Source organism: Patagioenas fasciata, chromosome 17 (genome assembly GCF_037038585.1).
Source record: "Patagioenas fasciata isolate bPatFas1 chromosome 17, bPatFas1.hap1, whole genome shotgun sequence".
Taxonomy (NCBI): Eukaryota; Metazoa; Chordata; class Aves; order Columbiformes; family Columbidae; genus Patagioenas; species Patagioenas fasciata.
Genome location: NC_092536.1, coordinates 5,390,968 through 5,410,255, shown reverse-complemented (window position 1 = coordinate 5,410,255; position 19,288 = coordinate 5,390,968). Strand labels below are relative to the sequence as shown.

General features: G+C 58.0%; 4 protein-coding genes across 8 annotated transcripts in view; 3 read left to right on the top strand and 1 right to left on the bottom strand.

Moving 5' to 3' along the window:
- The window catches only part of CORO1C (coronin 1C), a 49,017-nt gene extending 44,203 nt beyond the window's left edge, over positions 1 to 4,814 (top strand). For all 3 annotated transcript variants that reach the window (XM_065851257.2, XM_065851258.2, XM_071816176.1), the window contains exons 8-11: positions 954 to 1,099; positions 1,466 to 1,523; positions 1,615 to 1,860; positions 2,360 to 4,814. In XM_065851257.2, the coding sequence (XP_065707329.1) occupies positions 954 to 1,099; positions 1,466 to 1,523; positions 1,615 to 1,860; positions 2,360 to 2,479 (570 nt within the window). In that variant the 3' untranslated portion in view covers positions 2,480 to 4,814. The remainder of the gene's footprint in view (positions 1 to 953; positions 1,100 to 1,465; positions 1,524 to 1,614; positions 1,861 to 2,359) is intronic.
- Positions 4,815 to 6,040: 1,226 nt separating this feature from the next.
- SELPLG (selectin P ligand) lies at positions 6,041 to 8,815 on the top strand. The gene is made up of 2 exons (XM_065851689.2): positions 6,041 to 6,289; positions 7,401 to 8,815. The coding sequence occupies exon 2, from the start codon at positions 7,406 to 7,408 to the stop codon at positions 8,636 to 8,638; it is 1,233 nt and encodes a 410-aa protein (XP_065707761.1). The 5' UTR covers positions 6,041 to 6,289; positions 7,401 to 7,405; the 3' UTR covers positions 8,639 to 8,815.
- Positions 8,816 to 12,364: 3,549 nt separating this feature from the next.
- On the top strand, positions 12,365 to 15,552 carry TMEM119 (transmembrane protein 119). Of its 3 annotated transcripts, none has more exons than XM_065851567.2 (2): positions 12,365 to 12,476; positions 14,128 to 15,552. In XM_065851567.2, exon 2 carries the CDS (start codon positions 14,142 to 14,144, stop codon positions 14,868 to 14,870), a length of 729 nt encoding a protein of 242 aa, XP_065707639.1. In that variant the 5' UTR covers positions 12,365 to 12,476; positions 14,128 to 14,141; the 3' UTR covers positions 14,871 to 15,552. The 3 variants fall into 3 exon arrangements, with proteins under 3 accessions (XP_065707639.1, XP_071672168.1, XP_065707641.1); XM_071816067.1 differs by lacking the exon at positions 12,365 to 12,476 and adding an exon at positions 12,967 to 13,060; XM_065851569.2 differs by lacking the exon at positions 12,365 to 12,476 and adding an exon at positions 13,863 to 13,955.
- Positions 15,553 to 17,050: 1,498 nt separating this feature from the next.
- On the bottom strand, positions 17,051 to 19,135 carry ISCU (iron-sulfur cluster assembly enzyme). The gene is made up of 5 exons (XM_065851910.2): positions 18,996 to 19,135; positions 18,809 to 18,922; positions 18,475 to 18,585; positions 17,947 to 18,025; positions 17,051 to 17,579 (listed from the first exon to the last, which is right to left on the bottom strand). Exons 1-5 carry the CDS (start codon positions 19,083 to 19,085, stop codon positions 17,482 to 17,484), a joined length of 492 nt encoding a protein of 163 aa, XP_065707982.1. The 5' UTR covers positions 19,086 to 19,135; the 3' UTR covers positions 17,051 to 17,481.
- Positions 19,136 to 19,288: the final 153 nt, after the last annotated feature.

Sequence of the window (19,288 nt, the reverse complement as noted above, 5' to 3'; positions counted from 1 at the left end):
AGCCTGTGGGCTCTGCCCTGGGAAGGTCTGGTGTGTAATTGGGTGTTGAGGTGGATTTACTCAGGTAAAGCTGCTCTTAATGCAACAAGTCTGATACCATCATCAAAACACCTCTTGTTGGTGCTGACCTGAGTGATTGTCTGTTCGTGTGGGAGGAAAGTACATTTTAGATGTTATCCTCCTTGCGCTTGAGAATGGTGGAGCATGCAGCAACACTTGCTGTAATTTTGCAGGGTTAAATAATAGAAAACTGCGATCACATGCTCCTTTTCAAAAGCAATTTGTAGGCACTGAGTGCTCTGAAGTGCCCACTTCTGGTGCCGCAGCTTTGGAATTAGTACAAATAGGAGCCAAAGATAAGATGAACGAGTAATTACAAAGGATGATCCATGCAAGTACATTCGAGAATCCCATCTTTGTAAACAGCTAATGGGAAATACTTGTTTTATAGCTGCTCCCTCGCCTGCTGTGTCAGAGATCCTAGTGTAGTAGCATTGCCAGGAACCAAAGAGAAATTAGTTTCTAGCTGTTCTGTCTGCCAGGGGCAGACTTTAGCTTTTTCACAAGGGGAGGTGTGCAAGTTGACACCCCCAGTCTTGAAGCATGAGCTCAGGTCGCTGTACCATGGTATTTTAAAGAGCACTTATCCCAGAGTAACTGATATGGGGATGTAGGTGGGTCACAGGAGGGATCTGCTTTCTGGTGGTTCTGCTGCCGTAGGGACAGTGAACGCAGCAGTGCGCTGTCTGATTGTGCCAGTGGGCGGCAGCCCGAGGTGAGACACATTTGAAGCCTGAAAAAATAATCTGTAACATGTGCATTGCTCTGTGAGGGGGTTCTGGAAGGAAAGGCCCTGGGGTGAGAGCAAGGGCTGCCTGGCCTGGCGGGGAGCAGATGTGTGGGCATGGGCAGCGCTGGCCCCTCCAGAGCGGTTCTCCTGTCGATTCTTGCAGGGTGACAGCAGCATCCGCTACTTTGAGATCACAGACGAATCCCCCTACGTTCACTACCTCAACACCTTCAGCAGCAAAGAGCCGCAGAGGGGCATGGGGTTCATGCCAAAGAGGGGCCTCGATGTCAACAAGTGTGAGATTGCCAGGTAGGGCTGCCGGGGGGTCGTGTTGGCTTTGCAAACCATCCCGTACAAGTTCAGCCATTTGGAAATGAAAAGTCCCGCTGTTGGAAAGACCTCTCTGCTGTTGTTTCTGCAGTTGGGACCTGTGACGTGAAGCGATCCTTGTGCTGGGCATAACATGATATAACCTCAAAATACACTGGGCCTTAGGCCGAGTCTGTTATAAATCAGTGAGACCTAGCAGAATACATTGTCTGCAGAAAACTTAGCATCGGGTCGGTTACAGCCTGCGCTGTCAACATATCAGCGATAGATTTTTGGTGCCAAAACTGAACACAGTATTCCAGGTGTCCTCACATCTGAGTCTCACCTTTCCTTCTTCTTCTAAAGGTTCTTCAAGCTTCACGAGAGGAAGTGTGAGCCCATCATCATGACGGTTCCTCGAAAGGTGAGCGCTCCGTGTTGGTTCTGTGGTTTGAAGCCAGCTCGTGTCTTCCAGCCCCAAAGCGTTTGACCAGTTCGTCTCTTCTGGCTTGCAGTCGGACCTCTTCCAGGATGACCTGTACCCTGACACCGCTGGCCCGGAGGCAGCTCTGGAAGCAGAGGAGTGGTTTGAGGGGAAGAACGCCGATCCCCTCCTCATCTCCTTGAAGCACGGGTACATCCCTGGCAAGAACAGGGATCTCAAGGTGGTCAAGAAGAACATACTGGACAACAAGCCCGCAGCGAACAAGAAAAGTGATCTCATAAATGCTCCAAAGAAAGCAGCTGATGCCTCAAACACTGTGAGTAAAATTCAGAAGGTTTTGGGGATGGTGGCCCAAGACGTGATTACCAGGGTGCTGCATCTTCAGTGGCAGCTGTAACAGAGCTCAAGCGTGGATGATTTGAGTACCCGGAACTGGGTGCCAGGGGACGTTCAAATTGGATCGTGGGAACAATTTTTTCCCCAAAGGGCTGTGGGGCATTGGAACAGGCTGCCCAGGGCAGTGCTGGAGTCACCATCCCTGGAGGGGTTGGACAGATGCGGAGAACAGGTTCTTAGGTTCATGGGTTAGTGCCGGGGTGGATTAATGTTTGACTCGATCTTGAGGGTCTTTTCCAACCAAAACTATTCTGTGGTTCTGTATTGGCCCAGTGTGTCCTTGCTGCTGGGGACACTGGTCTGTGCCCCGAGCGTCACCGTTCCCGCGGTGCCCATGCTGGGTGCACATCAGAGCAGCCCTGGGCTTTGCAAACTGTCTGCGGAGCTCGAGCAAACCCACCTCCTGTCTTGTCTTCCAGCAAAACGAAGCCAAATTGGATGAGATTTTGAAAGAGCTGAAATCTATAAAAGACACGATCACCAACCAGGATGAGCGCATTTCCAAGCTGGAGCAGCAGATGGCCAAGATCGGAGACTGAGCGGGCGCAGCGCCGGCCCAGGCACATTCCAGTTTCCCCAGTTCGGCAAGCAGCAGCGTGCAGCATTCCAGTACGAGCTTTCCTGTTCTCCTAAATTCACGTCAACGAGAGCTGATGATTAAAAGCCAAGCTTTTTAGTGATTTTTTTTTTTTCCCTGATGTTTTAATGAATTTATGTGACTGTGTCAAACGAGTCAAGAAGAATAAGTGCTACTTTTACAGTATTTTTTTTTCCAGATGTTATGAATTCTAGAAAACAAATCCATTCTGACTTTCAATGTTGTGCCCAAATATCTTTTTCTAGATGTAGGGACCAATGCCACATTGTTCTTAACCATTTTTTAAAGTTGCCAAAAAAAAAAAAAACCACACACAAAAAAAGTTGCTTTTTATTTTTCTTATTTGCCACTTTGCAGTATTTGTGTTTTAAATGGAAAGGGACAGCACTGCGTGTGTGTGCGTGTGTGCGTGGTGGGTGTTTATACTGTTCTCTGAACAAAACCGAAGCTATTTTGTACAAATCCTCGATTTCGAACAATCAGATCGGTTTGCTTTGCAGTGTGGCCGCGGAGACCGTACGAGCTGCCTTTCCTGCCTCCCTAACGCGTCCTCATGTGACAGTTTAACAGTTCTGAGTAGGGTGATTCGTGCCACAAAATTTGCTTCTACACCCTGAAGAACTTTCAAACTCGCATCATGTTGCCGTTTTAAAATAGTCCTGCATTTTGGATTCATCTTGCTGTGTCCAAATGGGCATGTTTTACTCTCCTTTTTGTTAATGTAATTTTGAGGCAGGAGTTCCTGTTGTGCAGGAGATGTGTGTGGATCTGTGGAGGACACCGGAGTCCCCGCGGTGCCCGTTCCACGTGTGCGTTGCTGCACGTGCTGTTTCTGCACCGCCGTGCTCTTCGGCTCATTGACTTTAAGAACAGCTTCTAAAAGTCCGTCAGCTTGCGATTCTCTGGCCCCTCACAAGTCCTGAAGTTAGGAATTTAGACCCTCCTTCCAAAGCAGCATCAGCAGTGGACGGGTGACTTTATCATGACGGGTCTCTGGAAATAAAATGCCTCCGTATTTTTTTTTTCTCTGCATCATTCCTGCCTCTCCCACCCTGCTGGAAAACTTTGCAGGAAATTCCATGTTCCCGGATCAAACCGGTGACCTCCAGACCCCCCCGTCTTTGGAGCAGAAAGGACTGGGGAGGGTGGGTTTGAGGCCAGTTTGGGGAACTGGTTTCTCCCCTGCTCCCTTAGGGAAGGGACCCCGTGAGCTCATGGAATTTCTTGTTGGTGCCTCTGCTCAGCAAACTGCTGCTCGGGGCGTCTCCCCTGCCAGGGGGGTCCCTGGGGCAGGGATGGGTCGGTGCCACCGTCCCAGTACAGCCAGTCCCTCCAGTGCCGGGGAAACCTCAGCAACTGGTGTCCAGTTTAAACCGGGCAAAGACACTGGGGGTCTGAGAGCTGCTGCACTGCCTGTCCCAGCTGGGATCAAAGGGAGAATGTCCCTTCGGCCAGGCTGATCTGTTTTTTTGGTTTGTTGTTTATTTTTTTCCATTAGGTTAGCTAGAAATCCTCAAATTCACCATTTTTCCCAGTGTTTGCATGTTCAGAAGCTGCAGGTTGAGGATTCTCTGTTCTGAGGAATGACTGGGTGTGAAGGTGGAACCACGGTGGAGCTGGAGAGGCAGGAGAACGGGACAGAGGAGACAGCGGATGTGTTAGGGTTGTGTGGCGTGAAAGCTTCACACAAGTGGGTTTTCTTTGCTCTGAGTGGCGAGCACAGGAGGGACGAGCGTCCACATCCTGTGCCTGTGGCCACTGACGCTGGTTCATGGTCCAGACGCTCTGCGTTATTTGAATGTTCGGTGATGTTTTTGTATCGCAGTAAATGGCTGAGATGATGTGTACTTTTATTTTAACTCTTTTTAAAAAGCCACCAAACGCAGTGCTCCCCCAAATGGTGATCTCTGTGCTGACTTGTATGTGCGACTTCAGAGTTGTGTGCTTGGGGACCTTTTCTTGTTTTTCTAATTGGAGGGAAATAAGTTTTCTGAGACGCTGGATTGCAATGCCCAGAGATCGGTGTGTGGCAGACGGTCCGAGGAGGGCGGAGGAAAAGCCGCCCTGGTTTTTCGTTTCTCGCCTGTATTTTATTTAAATGAACTGATGCCTAGCCAGGCTCAACCGGAGTCAGTGCCTGAAGCTTTTTGTAGCCGTGATATCCCAGAAGAGAACCAGCGAAGTCCTGAAAGATGCGCTCTTATAGAGCGGCCATAGTATCTGTCCAAAAAAATATTTGCTTCCATTTTCAAAAGATAAAAGTCATTGATTATAAACTTCCTCTGGTTTGCTTTTTCTTTGGCTCTCTGCGTCCTGAACCCACTGCTCCCTGTTAGCACCTGCATTGAGGTTTTAGCAATGGCCAGGTTATTAAATGATGGTGTTACCGTTACAGCCAGCGACGGAAATCAGAGTTAGTGGGTTGTGGCTGAGCATGGTCTGGTTTTGGGGACCCCCCACTTGTGTCTGCTCCGTCCCAGGGGACCTGGGGCCCGTCCCTGGGGTCACATGTGGGATCGCTGGTGATTTCCCTGTGGGTGAAGCCGGGAGTTTGGCTGGAGGTGGGACGTGTCGGGGGTCTCAGGGTGGTGTGGTCTGCAGAGGGAACAGCACTGGCTGGAGCTGTGGGTGTTGTTCTGCTTCTCCCCAGCTGAAACCCCTTCAAAGGCACAGGAAACCCTGCAGCGCTCAAAAGAGTCCGGGCTGGAAACGGCATCGCTGCGTTCCTGTCCAGGTTTGACATCTCCCTGCTCTCACCCTGCGTTTCCCAGCCACCTCCGGCTGCTCCCAGCACCCAGCGGGACAGGGGTGCTCTTGGCTGGGATCCCTGGCCACCCCTGCACGCCCCAGGGGATGCTCGTCCGTCCCCTGCAGCCCTGAACCCCATTTTCCATCTGTGCTTGTCCACGAGTGACCTGGGGCCGGCAGGAACCGGGACCTTCCTCCAGCCGCCAAGGCCGGGAGATTTTGGGAAGGTCTGTGGGGAGTCCAGCCTGCACAAGGGGGTTTTGCAGGGAGCCGGGGGGCTGTTTTGGCCCAGCAGCAGCTGCGGATGTGCTCTTGCAGCACCTTCCTGCGGCTGCACATCGCTAGTGCCCACGCTTGGGGTGGGGTGTTCCTAGCAGAGCCAACACCTGGGACCCCTGAGCCCCCCCAGAGCTCCTGGGCTGATGGCAGCTGTGCCAGGGCCGTGTGTGCAGGGACAAGGGCCCTTCTGCAAGGGCTCTGCAGATGCAGGACCTCAACCTCCTCCTCCTCTGCGAACGCCATTTCTCAGGGTTGGGGTTCATCTATGTCCCGTCTTGGGGCACCATAACCCCCCCAATCCCATTCATCCCCACACCGTGTCCGGGGGGGCTGGCAGCACTGGCACCAGCTTTGCCATCACTTCTGCTTTCGGGGCGGCGTGAGCTCCAACATGTAGCTCAGCCGGGGGCTCCCATAGGGCACCTGGCACACCGGGGAGGGGCGAGAGGCCCCTTTTTGGGGTGCACCCCACATCCCAGCCCCCTGGCTGGTGGGTGCACACATCCCCGGCCCTGGCAGCCCCGCACCCAGTGTGACGTCCTTCCCCGAAACCACAGCCGCTCTTCCGCGCCCGCCTTTCCGTCCCCGCCCGGGCGGAGGGCGGCCTGCGACGCCCTGTGGCTTTCGGCGATTCCCCGGCCCCGGGGCTGCCCTCGCGCTCCCATCCCTCCTCACTGATCACACCGGTGCTGCAGCTCGGGGTCCCAGGTGTCTCCCAGCACAGGTGAGTCCAGGGGCTCATCCACAGGGATGCTGTGGGTGCAAAGGGGATGCTCGGGGTCCCTTTGGTGTATGCATGCCTCCCCGGGGGGAATCACCTTACGTGCAGCGCTGGTCCCTGGGGTGTTTTGGAGGCGTGTTGGTGCTTTGGGGATGTGGAGCCTCCCGAGGATGCTCGGTGCTGGGGGATTTGGCGTTGGGATGCTGTTGGGTGCGGTGCTGCAGGGACCTCACTGACCTCCACCCACCAGGGCGATGGAGAAGGGCGTTGTTGGTTGAGAAATGGAATGGGGGGATTTGGGGTGGGTTTGCTTCTCCTCCCACTCCGGCACAGACGCTCAGGCACATGGTGGCCTTGGCCCAGGAGCCCCACACCAGCCTGGCTGATGGAGGGGAGGACAGGCAGCTGGGGAGGGGGTTAATGGAAACGTGTGCGACATCCCCGTGGTTTCAATTCTGCACGGGGAGTCATCCTGCAACTGCCTGTCCCGTACCGGCCGCCTCCATCACGGCTCGTTTCCCATTTCCAGACACTCAACTTCCTTTTCAAAACTTTCTCCTCGAGCAGAAAGTGGGTCGAGTCCCGCAGGTGGAGGCAGCTTGGGGCTGGGGGAGGGGCGTGATCGCATCCTCCAGCCCCCGAACCCGGGGCCCCTCTCCGGTAGGGGAGGCAGATGATTCACTCGTGTGCGGTCCCTCCTTGGGGCCATTTCCAGTCTCAGTGCTTAAACGGGGCTGATAAGAAAGATGGGGACAGACTTTTCAGCAGGGCCTGTTGTGATAGGACAGGGAGTGATGGTTTTAAACTAGAGGAGGGAGATTCAAGCTGGATGTGAGGAAGGAATTCTTGGCCCTGAGGGTGGTGAGAGCCTGGCCCAGGTTGCCCAGAGTGGTGGTGGATGAACCATCCCTGGAGACATCCCAGGCCAGGCTGGACGGGGCTCTGAGCAACCTGAGCTGGTGAAGATGTCCCTGCTCATGGCAGGGGTGGGTTGGATGAGCTCTGAAGGTCCCTTCAACCCAAACTGTTCTGTGATGCTATGAACAATGGAGCTCAGCGTCCTCCCACAGGGAGCGGGACCCCCATTTCACCTCTCCCCTCTGTCACCCCACAGGTGCCATGGCGCTGGACCGGGCCGTGCTGGTTCTGCTGGTACTGAGCAGCCTGCGGGTGTGTGGGGCTGAGCCCCCTCCAGGGCCACCCCAGGGCCTGCAGTGGGTCTGGGGGGTGGCTGGGCAGGCACGGGCTGAGCCCCCCCGGCTCTCCCGCAGCAGGAGGGACGATGGGGGGCAGCAGCCTGGCACCGCCACACCAGAGCACGACCCAGCTGGCACTGCCATGCCCAAGAATATTGAGACCGATTCCCCTGAGCCCGACCTGCTGCTGGGCTCTGTGCCACCCCCCGGCACCAACGCCAGCCTGCACCAGGCACCCGCAGTGACAACCACGGCCGATCCGCTGGATGAGACCGATTCTCCTGAGCCCGACCTGCTGCTGAGCTCAGCACCCAGCACCAACGCCAGCCTGCACTGGGCTCTCACGGTGCCAACCTCAGCTGATCCACAGGATGAGACCGATTCTCCTGAGCCTGACCTAATGCTGAGCTCAGCACCAGCACCCAGCACCAACGCCAGCCTGCACTGGGCACATGTTGTGCCAAGCACAGCTGATCCCCTGGACGAGACCGATTCTCCTGAACCTGACCTAATGCTGAGCTCAGCACCAGCACCCAGTACCAACACCAGCCTGTACCGGGCTCTCATGGTGCCGACCACAGCTGATGCACAGGATGAGACAGATTCTCCTGATCCTGATCTGCTGCTGAGCTCTGTGCCACCGGCAGAGCCCGCCACACAGACAGCACCCCAAAAGGGCGTCACCACTGTCCCCAGCTGGCTCACACCACCCGGTGAGGATGGAACCATGGCCAGCAGCACGCACAGCAGCTCCTCGGTGACTCCCTCAGCTCCTGTCCCCACCACGGGTTCCAAGAAAGCCAGGGCTCCCCCTGGCCCAACACATTCAGCCCCTTGGGACATGGAGCCCTGGGAGCCCAGCCGGGTGGTGGGCAAGTGCCTGCTGGCCATCCTGCTGCTGGGGCTGGTGGCCGCCATCTTCCTGCTGAGCACAGGGGTGCTGGGGGCCCTGCTGTGGCGGCGGACGCGGACGGCCCAGCGCCAACTCAGCCACACCGAGATGGTTTGCATCTCCTCCCTGCTGCCCGATGGCGAGGTGGCCGCCAATGGCCCCCGGCCTGGCCCGGCCCGCCGGCCAAAGCTGCTGCTCGACGGCGGCTCCGAAGCCGATGGGGACAACCTGACGCTCAGCAGCTTCTTGCCAGAGCACACCTGAGCCTGGGGACAGCGTCCTGCATCCCAGAGCATCAGGGGAGGTGGTGTCTGGTCTCTGGTGCTGCCACCCGCGGTCAGGGGACCGCCCCGTCCCCTTGGGTTTGTGATTTACCCTGGACCGGTGTGATGGGGAGCTGCTCCCCCAGTGAGCTCAGCCCCCGAGCCAACCCCATTAAAGTGTTACTGGACATGGTGGGTTACCTGGACATGGTGGTCTCTGCCTGGTGGGGACGGTGCCCACGCCCCTGGTCCCCTCCACTGCCTGCCCACATCCCCCTGCCAAAATTTCACTTCTCCATCCTCCTCCGCAGCCCCCCGAGGGGAGGCAGAAACTAAACCCGTGGCCACCCCTCCCCGGGAAGGGGATAAGATCAGACCCTGGAGTTGGGGATCGCAGCCCCTGGGACCCCTCCCCACGTGGGGCTGGCCTGGTGCCACTGCGTGGGAGCGGAAAGGGTGGCGGTGCCAGGGCGGAAACGCCGGGGGAGGGACAGGGACGGGTGCGCTCGTGGCGTAACGTGTTCCTGTCCTGTGGTTGCAGCGAGGCGAGGGGACGACTCCAGTACCGTCACTGCCCCTCAGTGTGGTCCTGTGCACTGCCGCGCTCGTCCCCGGTGAGCAAATGGTGGTCACAGGCTCTCGGCTTCGTAGAGTGACCTCCCAGGCTGTCCCTGCTGGGTTTTGGTGGGGACTGGAGGGACAGGGACAGCAAAGCCATGAGTGGCCACCCAGGGTCCCACCATCCTGCCTGTACCTGTGCAGGTATTGGTCACCCCTCGAGCCACCAGCCCAACCCCTTCCCTGTGCTCCATCCTGGGGGAGCCACCCAAGGGAGCAGAAGTGGCCCAGGACTGTCCCTGCCCTGGCAGGCTCAGTGTCCCCACGTTCCCATCCCTGCAACCTCATCCCTGCACTGACCAGGCTCAGCGTCCCCATCCCTGTGTCCGTATCCCTGCCTTGCCAGGTTCAGCATCCCTGTCCTCATGTCCCCATCCCTGTCCCACTGAGCAGCTCGTGCTGCCCTCAACATTCACTGTGCACGCTTGGGCAGTGAAGTGTTTCGGCACACGCTTGAGGCATCGCTGTGCCGCCCCGTCCCTGGGTGTGCAGCCACCTCGAAAGCCACTTTTGGGGACAACTGTCCCACGGGGATGCGGCAGCGTCACAGCTCATCTGCACCCCAGCCCTCAGCCCTGCCGCATGTTTACATTCGCGCTGAGCTTCGGATATTTTCCATCTGGAGCCGCGCAGCTTTGCTCCCTCCTGCAAATGTAAATGTTTATGGTGAGTCAGCGGGGGCGAGGGGATCTGCAGCTGGTGGTGGTGGCCGGTCCCTGGATGGGACACCCTGGCCGCAGGCTCCTGGGTGACGCCACCCTGCTCTGCCCTCATGCAGCTGCAGAGCAGATGTTGGCACCCGGCTGTGCCAAAAAAGCAGCCGTGGGAGCTCATGGCTCCACCATAATGGGCACACAGGTTGATGTGTCCCTGGGCTGGTGGGGACAGGCTGGGGACTGAGAGCCCACAGGGGCCACTGTCACCCCCAGCCCTTTCTCTCGGAGGCTCATCCAGCCTCCAGCCCAGAAAAGGGTGAAGCTGGTGGGTCCCGAGGAGGCGGATGGGTGCCGGTCAGAGCGATTGCTCCTGCTCTCAACCAGCCCTGTCCTCACACCCATCGCTCTGGGAGCCCAGTGAGCAGCAGGATAAACTTTCCTCCACCACCACAGCCCGAGCCGGCTGCCAGGAGCCGGGAATCGCCCTATTTGGCATCGTCAGCAGGTCCTGTCGAGCTGCCATCGCCCAGCTCACAGCCCAGGAATCTGCAGGAAGCCAGGACGGTGTCACAGCAGGATCCGCGGGGCTTCTCACCTCGGCAAACCTCTGCTGTGTCACGCACAGGGCTGCGTGTGACACAGTGCTGTGCACGGTGCTGTGACACGATGCCGTGCATGACGCTGTGCACGCTGTGGAGCAGCTCTGCAGGATCAGTCCCTCCCTGGGTATTTCGCTGGCACAGCAAAGTGCAGCCCAGTGAAGCAAATTACAAGCAGAGCAGAGCCGAAATGTCTCAAATTGCAGGTTACCGCCGGCCGGTTGTGCTGCGGAGCCCAGCCTGGCGGGTCCCCACGTTCCAGCCGCCCCAAATTACAAAGCGGGGCGCAGGCGATGCTGCCCTGCCCAGTGCCGAGGGGCCAAGCCCTCCCCAGCCGCAGGTAAAAACGGCATCGTAATGGCCGGGGTGTGCTGGCACCGGGGCTGCCTGTCCCCCTCCGCCTCTGTGCTGGGGAGAGCCCAGGGCAGGGATGGGGACCATGGATGGGGTGGGGGGACCATGGCTGGGGAAAGGTGGGGGCTCTGGACAAAAAGAGATTGTGATCCTGACAAGGAAGAATGGGGACCCTGGACAAGGAAGGATGGGGACGCTGGACAAAAATAAATGGGGACCCTGGACAAGGAAGGATGGGGACGCTGGACAAAAATAAATGGCAATCCTGAACAAGGAGAGATGGGGACCCTGGACAAGGAGGCTCAGCCCAGCATCACCGTTGCTGGGTGCACGATGGGGAATTGCAGCCCCATCCTGGTCCGGGCTGTGGCAGGGAGCCCAAATGTCACTGTCACCCCTCTGGGCTGGCCTGGCTCAGCAGCAGAGCCACCCCCACAGCCCCCAGCCTCCCCTCACCTTTCCCCCTTCCCCTCTAAGGTTTCAGCGCTGATCACTTAAGGCCGGGAAAAGCCGCCCCAGCAGCTGCATGGAGCCACCAGCTGCAGACAGACAGACGGACCCGTTATTTCTGGGAGCCATGATTACATTTGGCGACGCCGGGAGAAACCCAAGTGGCGATGAATCCCCTCCGGCTGCCCAGTGGTGACCAGGATGGGCCCCCTCACCCCCAGCCCCAGGGTGGTCGCAGTCCCCAGGGGCCAGCGATGGTTTTTTGGAGGGGGATCTGGCCGGGTCCCCGGGGAGGCGTGCGAAGGCGAATAGCAAGAGGATGAGGTCACCGGTCTCTTGAGCAACTTCAGCCCAGGCGGGGGGATCAAGGGGGGTGGGCACAGCGCTGCTGAGCTGGGGTCCCCATGGACCTGCACCCCAAGGCAAATTTGCCTGTGCCAGAGCATTTCCCAGCTGAACTGGTGTCCTGAAATCAATGGGGGATTCCCGAGCCCTGTCTGCCCCTGCGCCACACTGCCAGCCCCCAATAACACTGGGGCATTGAGCCCAACACCCTCCCTGTCCCCTCACTCGGTGGCTGTGTCCCCGCAGCTCCTGCCTGCACCTGGCAGGGTTTGGGCTTTAGGGCTGGCCTGGGGGCAGGATCAGGCCCTGGGCTGGGGTGCTGGGGCCCAGACAGACAGTGAGGGGCATCTGAGTGGGGGCTCCTGGCACAGCATCATTTTGGGGGTGCCAGCACCCTTGTCCCACCATGGCAGCTCAGCCACGTGGCCTTGGGACGGAGTTTTACCTCTGTACTCATGGGCAAAACCGCCCTTGCAACAGACCCCCCCCTTCCCCGCTTTCACCCCAAAAGGTGCCCCCTCCCAGCAGCGCCACTGGGTGATGGGGGGCACCGGGGCTCCCCCCGTTGCCAGCAGGGCAAGAGGCCAGGCAGCCCCCAGCTGGGTTTGGCTGGGAGGGGGCCCCTCACCGACCGCCCGCGCTCCCTCCCCAAACCAGCCCTAATGAGAACAAGCTGGTCCCGGCTGCGGCGCAGGAGGAGGAGGAGGAGAAGGAGGAGGAGGAGGCTCCATCCCGTCAGGCAGCAGAAAGGGGCACGAGGAGGCGAGGTGTGCGGGACAGACCCCATCCTCCCGCCGACGCGGCGGCTGCGGGCGAGGTGAGGATCCCCCCGGTTTTGGGGTGGCTCAGGCTGCCCCACGGCTGGGGTGCCATGGCGAGGGCTGGGCACAGTCCCCGCAGAGGGACGTGGGTTGGTCTGGAGGATGCTGTGGCTGGACAACATCAAAATTGTGACTTTCCAGAGCGTTTAGGGAGCAAATGGGGTTCAGCTGTGTCTGGCCAAGCCGAACAGGGATGGGATGGGGGTCCAAGGGCTGGTGGTGGCTATAGGAACAGGCCCTTCTCTTGCCACAGATGTAGGCTTTGCTTGGCCTCTCTGTTGCCACAGCTGCTCATCATCTCAGCTCATTAACAGCAAATTAATGCCTTTGCCCCCAGCCAGAGAAGGTGGTGGAGGGGGATGTTGCCATTATGGCAGCAAGCCCCAAGCCCATGGCAGAGGCAATGCCTGTGGTGAGCCGGGAGAGTCGGGACTCTGGGGTCACCCCCCTGCCTCCACCGTCGTCTCTTTGCTCTGGTTTAATGCAAACCAGATTTTGCAGCCAGGAAGGAGCGTGGAAGCCAAATCCCACTGCTGGAGACCTTCCTAGTGTGGTTTGGTTTTGGGGGAAATAATGGAAGGTAGGTTGGGATTTGGGGGATTTGATCTTGGGGGAACTGTCCTGGGGGGTCCCTGCCGGTGGACCTGCAGGGCTGGTTTGTGAGACTTTCCCGCGGGCCCGTGCGGAGGGGGGAGCTCTGGGAACGGCTCGGTGGCATTACGTGGCGCAGACGAAACGCTCTGTGTCCCCTGGGGAGCACGATGCGACACGCTGGGGACGTTCGCACCCCACTCCTGAACCCCGCAGGGGTACTGAGCCCAGATGGGGGCTCGCATTCGCTCATCGCTTTGTGTGGAGATGGGAGACACTTGTACCATTCCCATAATGTGCTGTGGGGTAGATCCAGCCCCAAAGAGCACACAAAGGGACAGTTTCACCCTTCACCGGGGAGGCTCAGGCAGCCGGGAACCCTCGGACCCCCTTTTCACCCCACCCCAGCTGTAGGGCTGCCCCTTCGCCAAGGCTCTGGGGGTCCCGTACCCTGTCCCGGCACTGGGGTGAATTCCAGCCGCCAGCCTATTTTTAGCCATGTTCAAGCTGGGAATTGTCTGTAACGGTCTGCGCCGGGACAAACGGTTGGGAAATGCCGCTCGCGCCGGCGGCCGGCTCTGCCGCAGCATCGCCTGTGTCAGAGTTTCCACTTGGAAACCTCAGTTTTTTCAGGAATTCTCTAATCAGCCAAACGGCCGTTGTCTGAAGCCGGTTGTTGGCAGCAGCCCCGGTCCCCTCGCCGCGCACGCAGCGTCCCCCAGGCTTGAGCAACTTGATTCAGCTGCTTTCCATCTATTTTTGTGGCACGCCATTGCAAAACAAACACCAACCCTTGCTCGGTGTCAGGGCAGGGAAACTGGAGCTGAGTTTTTTCCTTATTTTTTTTCTGGGTTTTTTCGCCTTTCTTAAGGAAATTCAACCAGGTGAGTAATTGAGTGGCCAAGCTCACTGTCGGTGGTTTGACGCTTGTGCCTTGGTGCCGGAGCCACATGTGGGGCTCAGGCGCGTGTATTGAGGAGGCTTCACATGGGGCAGGCTCGGGGGTCTCACTCCACGGGGGTGTTAATATTTTGCCCCCTTCTCTGCACCCCGCAGGAGCTCTGGGGGAGATGGCGGCGACACCGGCGATGGTGGCGTGGCTCCTGCTGCTGCTGGCGGCAGCCCCGGTGCTGGCGGCAGCGCCCCGGCATGCTGCGGTGCTGCCCGACATTGGGGGCAGCGGGGACGCCGAGGAGGTCTCAGCTGAGCCACCCGCCCGCTATGTGACACCGGGGACCGGCCCGACGCTGGGGGACGCGGCGGGGACCACGGTGACCAACAGCTCGGCGCCGGGCGGATTGTTGGATGGGCTGGTGGACTTCTTCAAGGAATACATGCTGCTGGTGGTGGTGGTGGGCTCGCTGGCCTTCGTCCTCCTCTTCATTGTCTGCGCCGCTGTCATCGTGAGGCAGAAGCACAAGGCATCCGCCTACTACCCCTCCTCCTTCCCCAAGAAGAAGTATGTGGACGAGCGGGACAAGGTGGGGGGGCCCCGGGCTTTCGACGAGGTGCCGGACGGACCCCCCGGCGGCGGGGAGCCCGTGGCCATCGGCCGGCAGCTGGAGGCCGATATCCGCGCTGCCGCCCACAACCTCAGATCACCCCCCAAGGCTGGGGAGCAGAAAGCCCCCCGTGAGGAAGAGGAGGAGGAAGGAAGCAAGAAGCTGGGTGATGAGCAACCCGTCGAGCCCTCTCCCCAGAATCCAGGCGCTGAGGAAGCGGCGGGTTCAAGAGGAGCAGGGGGTGAGGGGGACCCCAATGCAGCGCAGGATGGATCCCCAGACCCCCACAGTGTCTAGGGCAGGGATGGGTCCCTGGTGAGCCCGAGGAGCCCCTGGCTTGGGGGGACACGTGATGGACACGGTGGTTTTTGCTCTGTACATATGTGGTGGCTCAAGGCAGCCCTGATAGAGCTCCCCCTTGCCTCCTACCCCCTCCGGGCCCCCCAACCCTTGCACCAGCAGGACGCTGTGGCAAAGCCACGTTTTTGTGGCAGGCGGTGTTTCCAGCAGCACTGAAGTGCCATCATCCCCATCGCTCCTGCTGCCCGAGGGGCTTCCCCTGTCCTGGGCACTATGTGGGTGCAGCCTCCCTGCTCCGGCTCTGCCCCCGGTGCTGTGCCAGCAGCCCCCGCCCTCATCATACACCGCCAGCTTGCTCCTAAATGTAATTTTACTAATTAGTGGCATCCCAGTCCCTGCCAGGCAGCTGCACCCTCTGGGCAGAGGCAGCCGGGGGGTGTGGGGAGTGGGACGGGGGCCTGATGTGACACCAGCGCTGGCTCTGCTGGTGGCTGTGACACTGAGGGGACAGGACGGGATGAGCTTGGCTGAGGGGAGAAAGGAGGAGGATTCAGCAGCAAGGCCCCATCCTGCCATTTTTCTGCTCCAAATCCACAACTCGAGGGCAGCCAGAGCCCAGCTGGACTTTCGCCTTATTTTCTTAACCCCTTCAGCTCATAATAAAGGTATTTTCTCCGCAGATCTCCCCTCCGTGTGTTCCTGCAGCTTGTGGGGTGCCCAAGGCACCGTCCCCATGCCAGTTTGTTCCTTTGGGGCCCTCCCTGGGTGTTGGAGTGCAGCTGGTTTCAGCTCCAGCCCCATGGGGTCCAGGTGTCCCCTGAGCCCAGTGACGTTTTTCTGCGTGGTGAAACCCTGGGAGCTGCAGGACGCGCTTATCGTTTACGGAACCCGCATGTTGATGCACCATTTCTGGGAAACTTTTATCTATCAGCCTGCAGCTGCTGCTGTGCACCTTGGCATTGGGACACAGCTGTGCCCAGTGGGGACTGCAGCCAAACCTGTGACAGAAAGAGGCTTTTCTGCCTCAAAAGCAACAGGCCCCCTCATCCCTGTCACCCCACATTTTGTCCCAGCCACAGGGCAGGTTGGGATGTGTCCCCCCTGTCCCTGCATGGGGACAACCTTCACCCTGGAAGAGCCTGTTGGGTTTGTTGCATTTGTTGCAACTTTTGCCAGCCCTTTCTGCCCCAAAGCTGATGTGGGTGTCTGAAATACCCCTTTTAGCTGGGAAACTGCAGGACAGTTCCCGGGAGCGAGGCACATTCCTCGCAGCAGGACACGCGGGCTGAGATGTGGCGCGGGCGGAGGTGCCGCATAAGCGATCCGGTGAGCGACAAACCACAGCGGCAACACGTGGCCTGTGCCGTGCTTAAAAATGTTGCGGACAGAAACATCAGAACGAGCCGCTTATTTTTGAATGTGGTTTTTAATGTTTTAACACGCCCTCGGTTGGAAAAAAGGCAAGTAGGGTTTCCTGGGTGGTTTAAAATCTTAAGAGCAGGCAGTTTTTAAATGTGCTTTCTGTTTATTTTGGAAATCTGTGGAAATGCTCCCCCCTGGAAAAAAAAAGATGACCACCAGAAGGCACAGGAGAGCAGGGTGGCCTGGAGCACAGACCGGGCCAGATCACCACAAAATATCTATATTTCAAACACTGGTGTGTCCCCAGCTCCCAGGAGCCAGCCCAGGCTCAGCGTGCAAAGCCTCGGGCAGGTGAACATCACTGATGTCTCCAGCAAAGCTCAGCAGAACTACATCCCCAGGAGACACTGTCCTGAGGGGACAGACTTGCCCCCTCCAGGAGCTCCCACCTGCGCTCACACCCCAGGGGGATTTACTCTTTTCTTTAACAGAGCACTTGGCCAGCCCAATGCTTGAATTCTTACAGAAAATGCTCCAAAATTCAGATTGTTCCTCTAATGAGAGGTTAAAAACCCCTCCAAGTATCAGTTGTGACAGGATGCGAGCAGAAGTAGTTCTGAGCTTAAAAAAAAATAAATTGCCTTAGTTGTGACAGGATGTGAGCAGAAGTGAGCTCTGTGCTTCCAGCAGGAGTGGCACCCAGTACCACCTGCTGTCACCAACCAGAGGCCCTGGAGCCACCAACTGGTCCCAGTCCCAGCTCCCCAGGGAGCAGGAACTTGCTCGGATTGTGAAATGAAACTCTGACACAGCTGTGGTTTGTGGGCAGAGGCGCTGCCCCGCGTTTGTACTGATAAACAGACCCATCTGCAGTTCTAACATCAAGACCAAGGCAATATTTCCTGCTAAATTCTGTAAAATATTAGGCAAAATTATACATCTTCCAAAGAAAAAAAAAAAAAGTGCAGCCCTTCCAGTACCAGAACAAGAGGATTTTCTCCCCAGAGAAAAGCCACCAAACTCCCTGCAGTTGTGCAGCCTTCGCTGTGACGTTCCACACACAGTCGTGACAGGACACGGGCTGGTGGAGCACCCACATCCCCCTTGTGCGCACACTGGCAGCAACACGGGGCACGTAACTTGTGCGTATCTTACAGCTCCACGGAGTAGTGCACAGGGTCCTACTAACAGCTACAATAATTGCACTGCGAATTTGAGTGGAATGAGAACAAGCTTTACAGTCAGTTTAGGCATTGTTGGCTTTCTTCTCCAATTCCTCTTTATTCGGGTCCTGTTTCAGCTTGTAATCAGCCAAGGCAGCCTTGATTGCGTCTTCAGCCAGCACTATGAACAAAAAACACATATTTCAAGGACAAGGAAGTGTTTTTTAGAACAAAAGATGCTGCAGTAGCAAGAGCAGCCGCTACAGACAGCGCCAGAGTCTGAGAACTATTGGCATCTTGGAAAGAAAATCTCAGACTCTGAACTCTTATCAGTCTGTTGAGCTACAGTCCCAAAGTCAAAAGAGATCAAAAAACTCTTAAAGTAACCCCAAAATCTGAACATAGGCAAGCGTCTCTTGTGGGCCAGGATTAACTGTTCCTTGTGCAGAAACTTGACTTAGAAAATACCACTTGGAAGCATCTGTGCTTGTTCCAGAACTTTCCCTCTCCAGTAGAAGGTGGTGTTTGAACTTTCAGTTGTTACTCACTCGAGCAGTGCAGTTTGACAGGGGGAAGGCAGAGCTCTTTAGCGATATCCGTGTTCTTGATTTGCAACGCTTCATCAACCTGAAATGCAGTTATTGTGTGGTCACAGGTTGGGTGAGGGACAACCCCAGCTACAAAAGTGTTTGCTGTCAGAGCTTTAATGCTCCAGAGCCAACAGAATCCACAGGGAAGAATATCTCAGCTGTCAGGGACAGCAAAGGATGGTGGAATTAGGGAATGCTTCAGACTGCGCAGTGGTGGGGATGAAGCAAAGCACAAAGGGCACCACAGACTAAGTGCCACTGCGGGCATTGTTCTACCTTTTATCATAAACACAACCATATTTCTTGTCTGGCAAAAAAAGAGTAGATATAACGTAAAGACACTCCGTAACTAAACTTTCTTTCAGAACACATTGCGCCAGGCCAGCGCTGGGATTCCTTGGCCACCATTTCCTATGCGGTCCCAATGGGGAACACAGTGGGGTTTGACGCCCAAAGCCAACCGTGGTGTCCCCTCCACACCCTTACCGTTTTCCCTTTCACCCACTCTGTCGCCAGTGAACTCGAGGCGATCGCTGACCCGCAGCCAAAGGTTTTGAAACGGGCATCGACGATTTTCCCGTTCTCATCCACTTCCACCTGTGAGAACACCAGTGACAGCTCAGGGACCTGTTCAGCGCCTCGGAGCCGCCTGCTCAGGCCTTGAGCTGAGGGACAGGCCCCGGGCAGAGGGACTGGCCCTGTCGGGGACACTTCATGGCCGGGGGTGCGGGGAGGCCGCTGAGGGGAAGGGGAAGGTTTGGGCCTTGCAGCGGCCCCAAGCGATCCCCTCCTCCGGCTGCCAGCGGGTCCCCAAGGTCACCTGTAGCTTCATGACGTCGCCGCAGGCCGGAGCCCCCACCAGGCCCGTCCCCACGTTCTTGGCGTTGCGGTCCAGAGAGCCGACATTGCGCGGGTTCTCGTAGTGATCCACCACCTGCCGGGTCACCGCGTCACCCACAGCCCGTGTGCCGTGGCCCCACGTCCCCCCGCCTCTCCTCGCCCCTTACCTTCTTGTGGTAGCCCAGCCTGGCCGCCGCCGCCTCCCCCCGCCCGGGCCGCAGCAGCAGCGCCGCCCCCGCCGCCCTCAGCGCCGCCATCTTGAACCCTGAGGGGGCGGGCGGCGCCTCGCCTCCCTTTATAACCTCGCACGGGACGGCCACGCCCCTGGCCACGCCCCCGCGCTGCCTCGGGGCTGGCGCCGCCGGGCGCCCGTATTTAACGCGAACGCGGCGGGGGGCCCTGGCTTAGAGGGGGTGGGTGCTGGAGGTCGTCTTGGTGACCGCACTGTTGGTAAAACAAT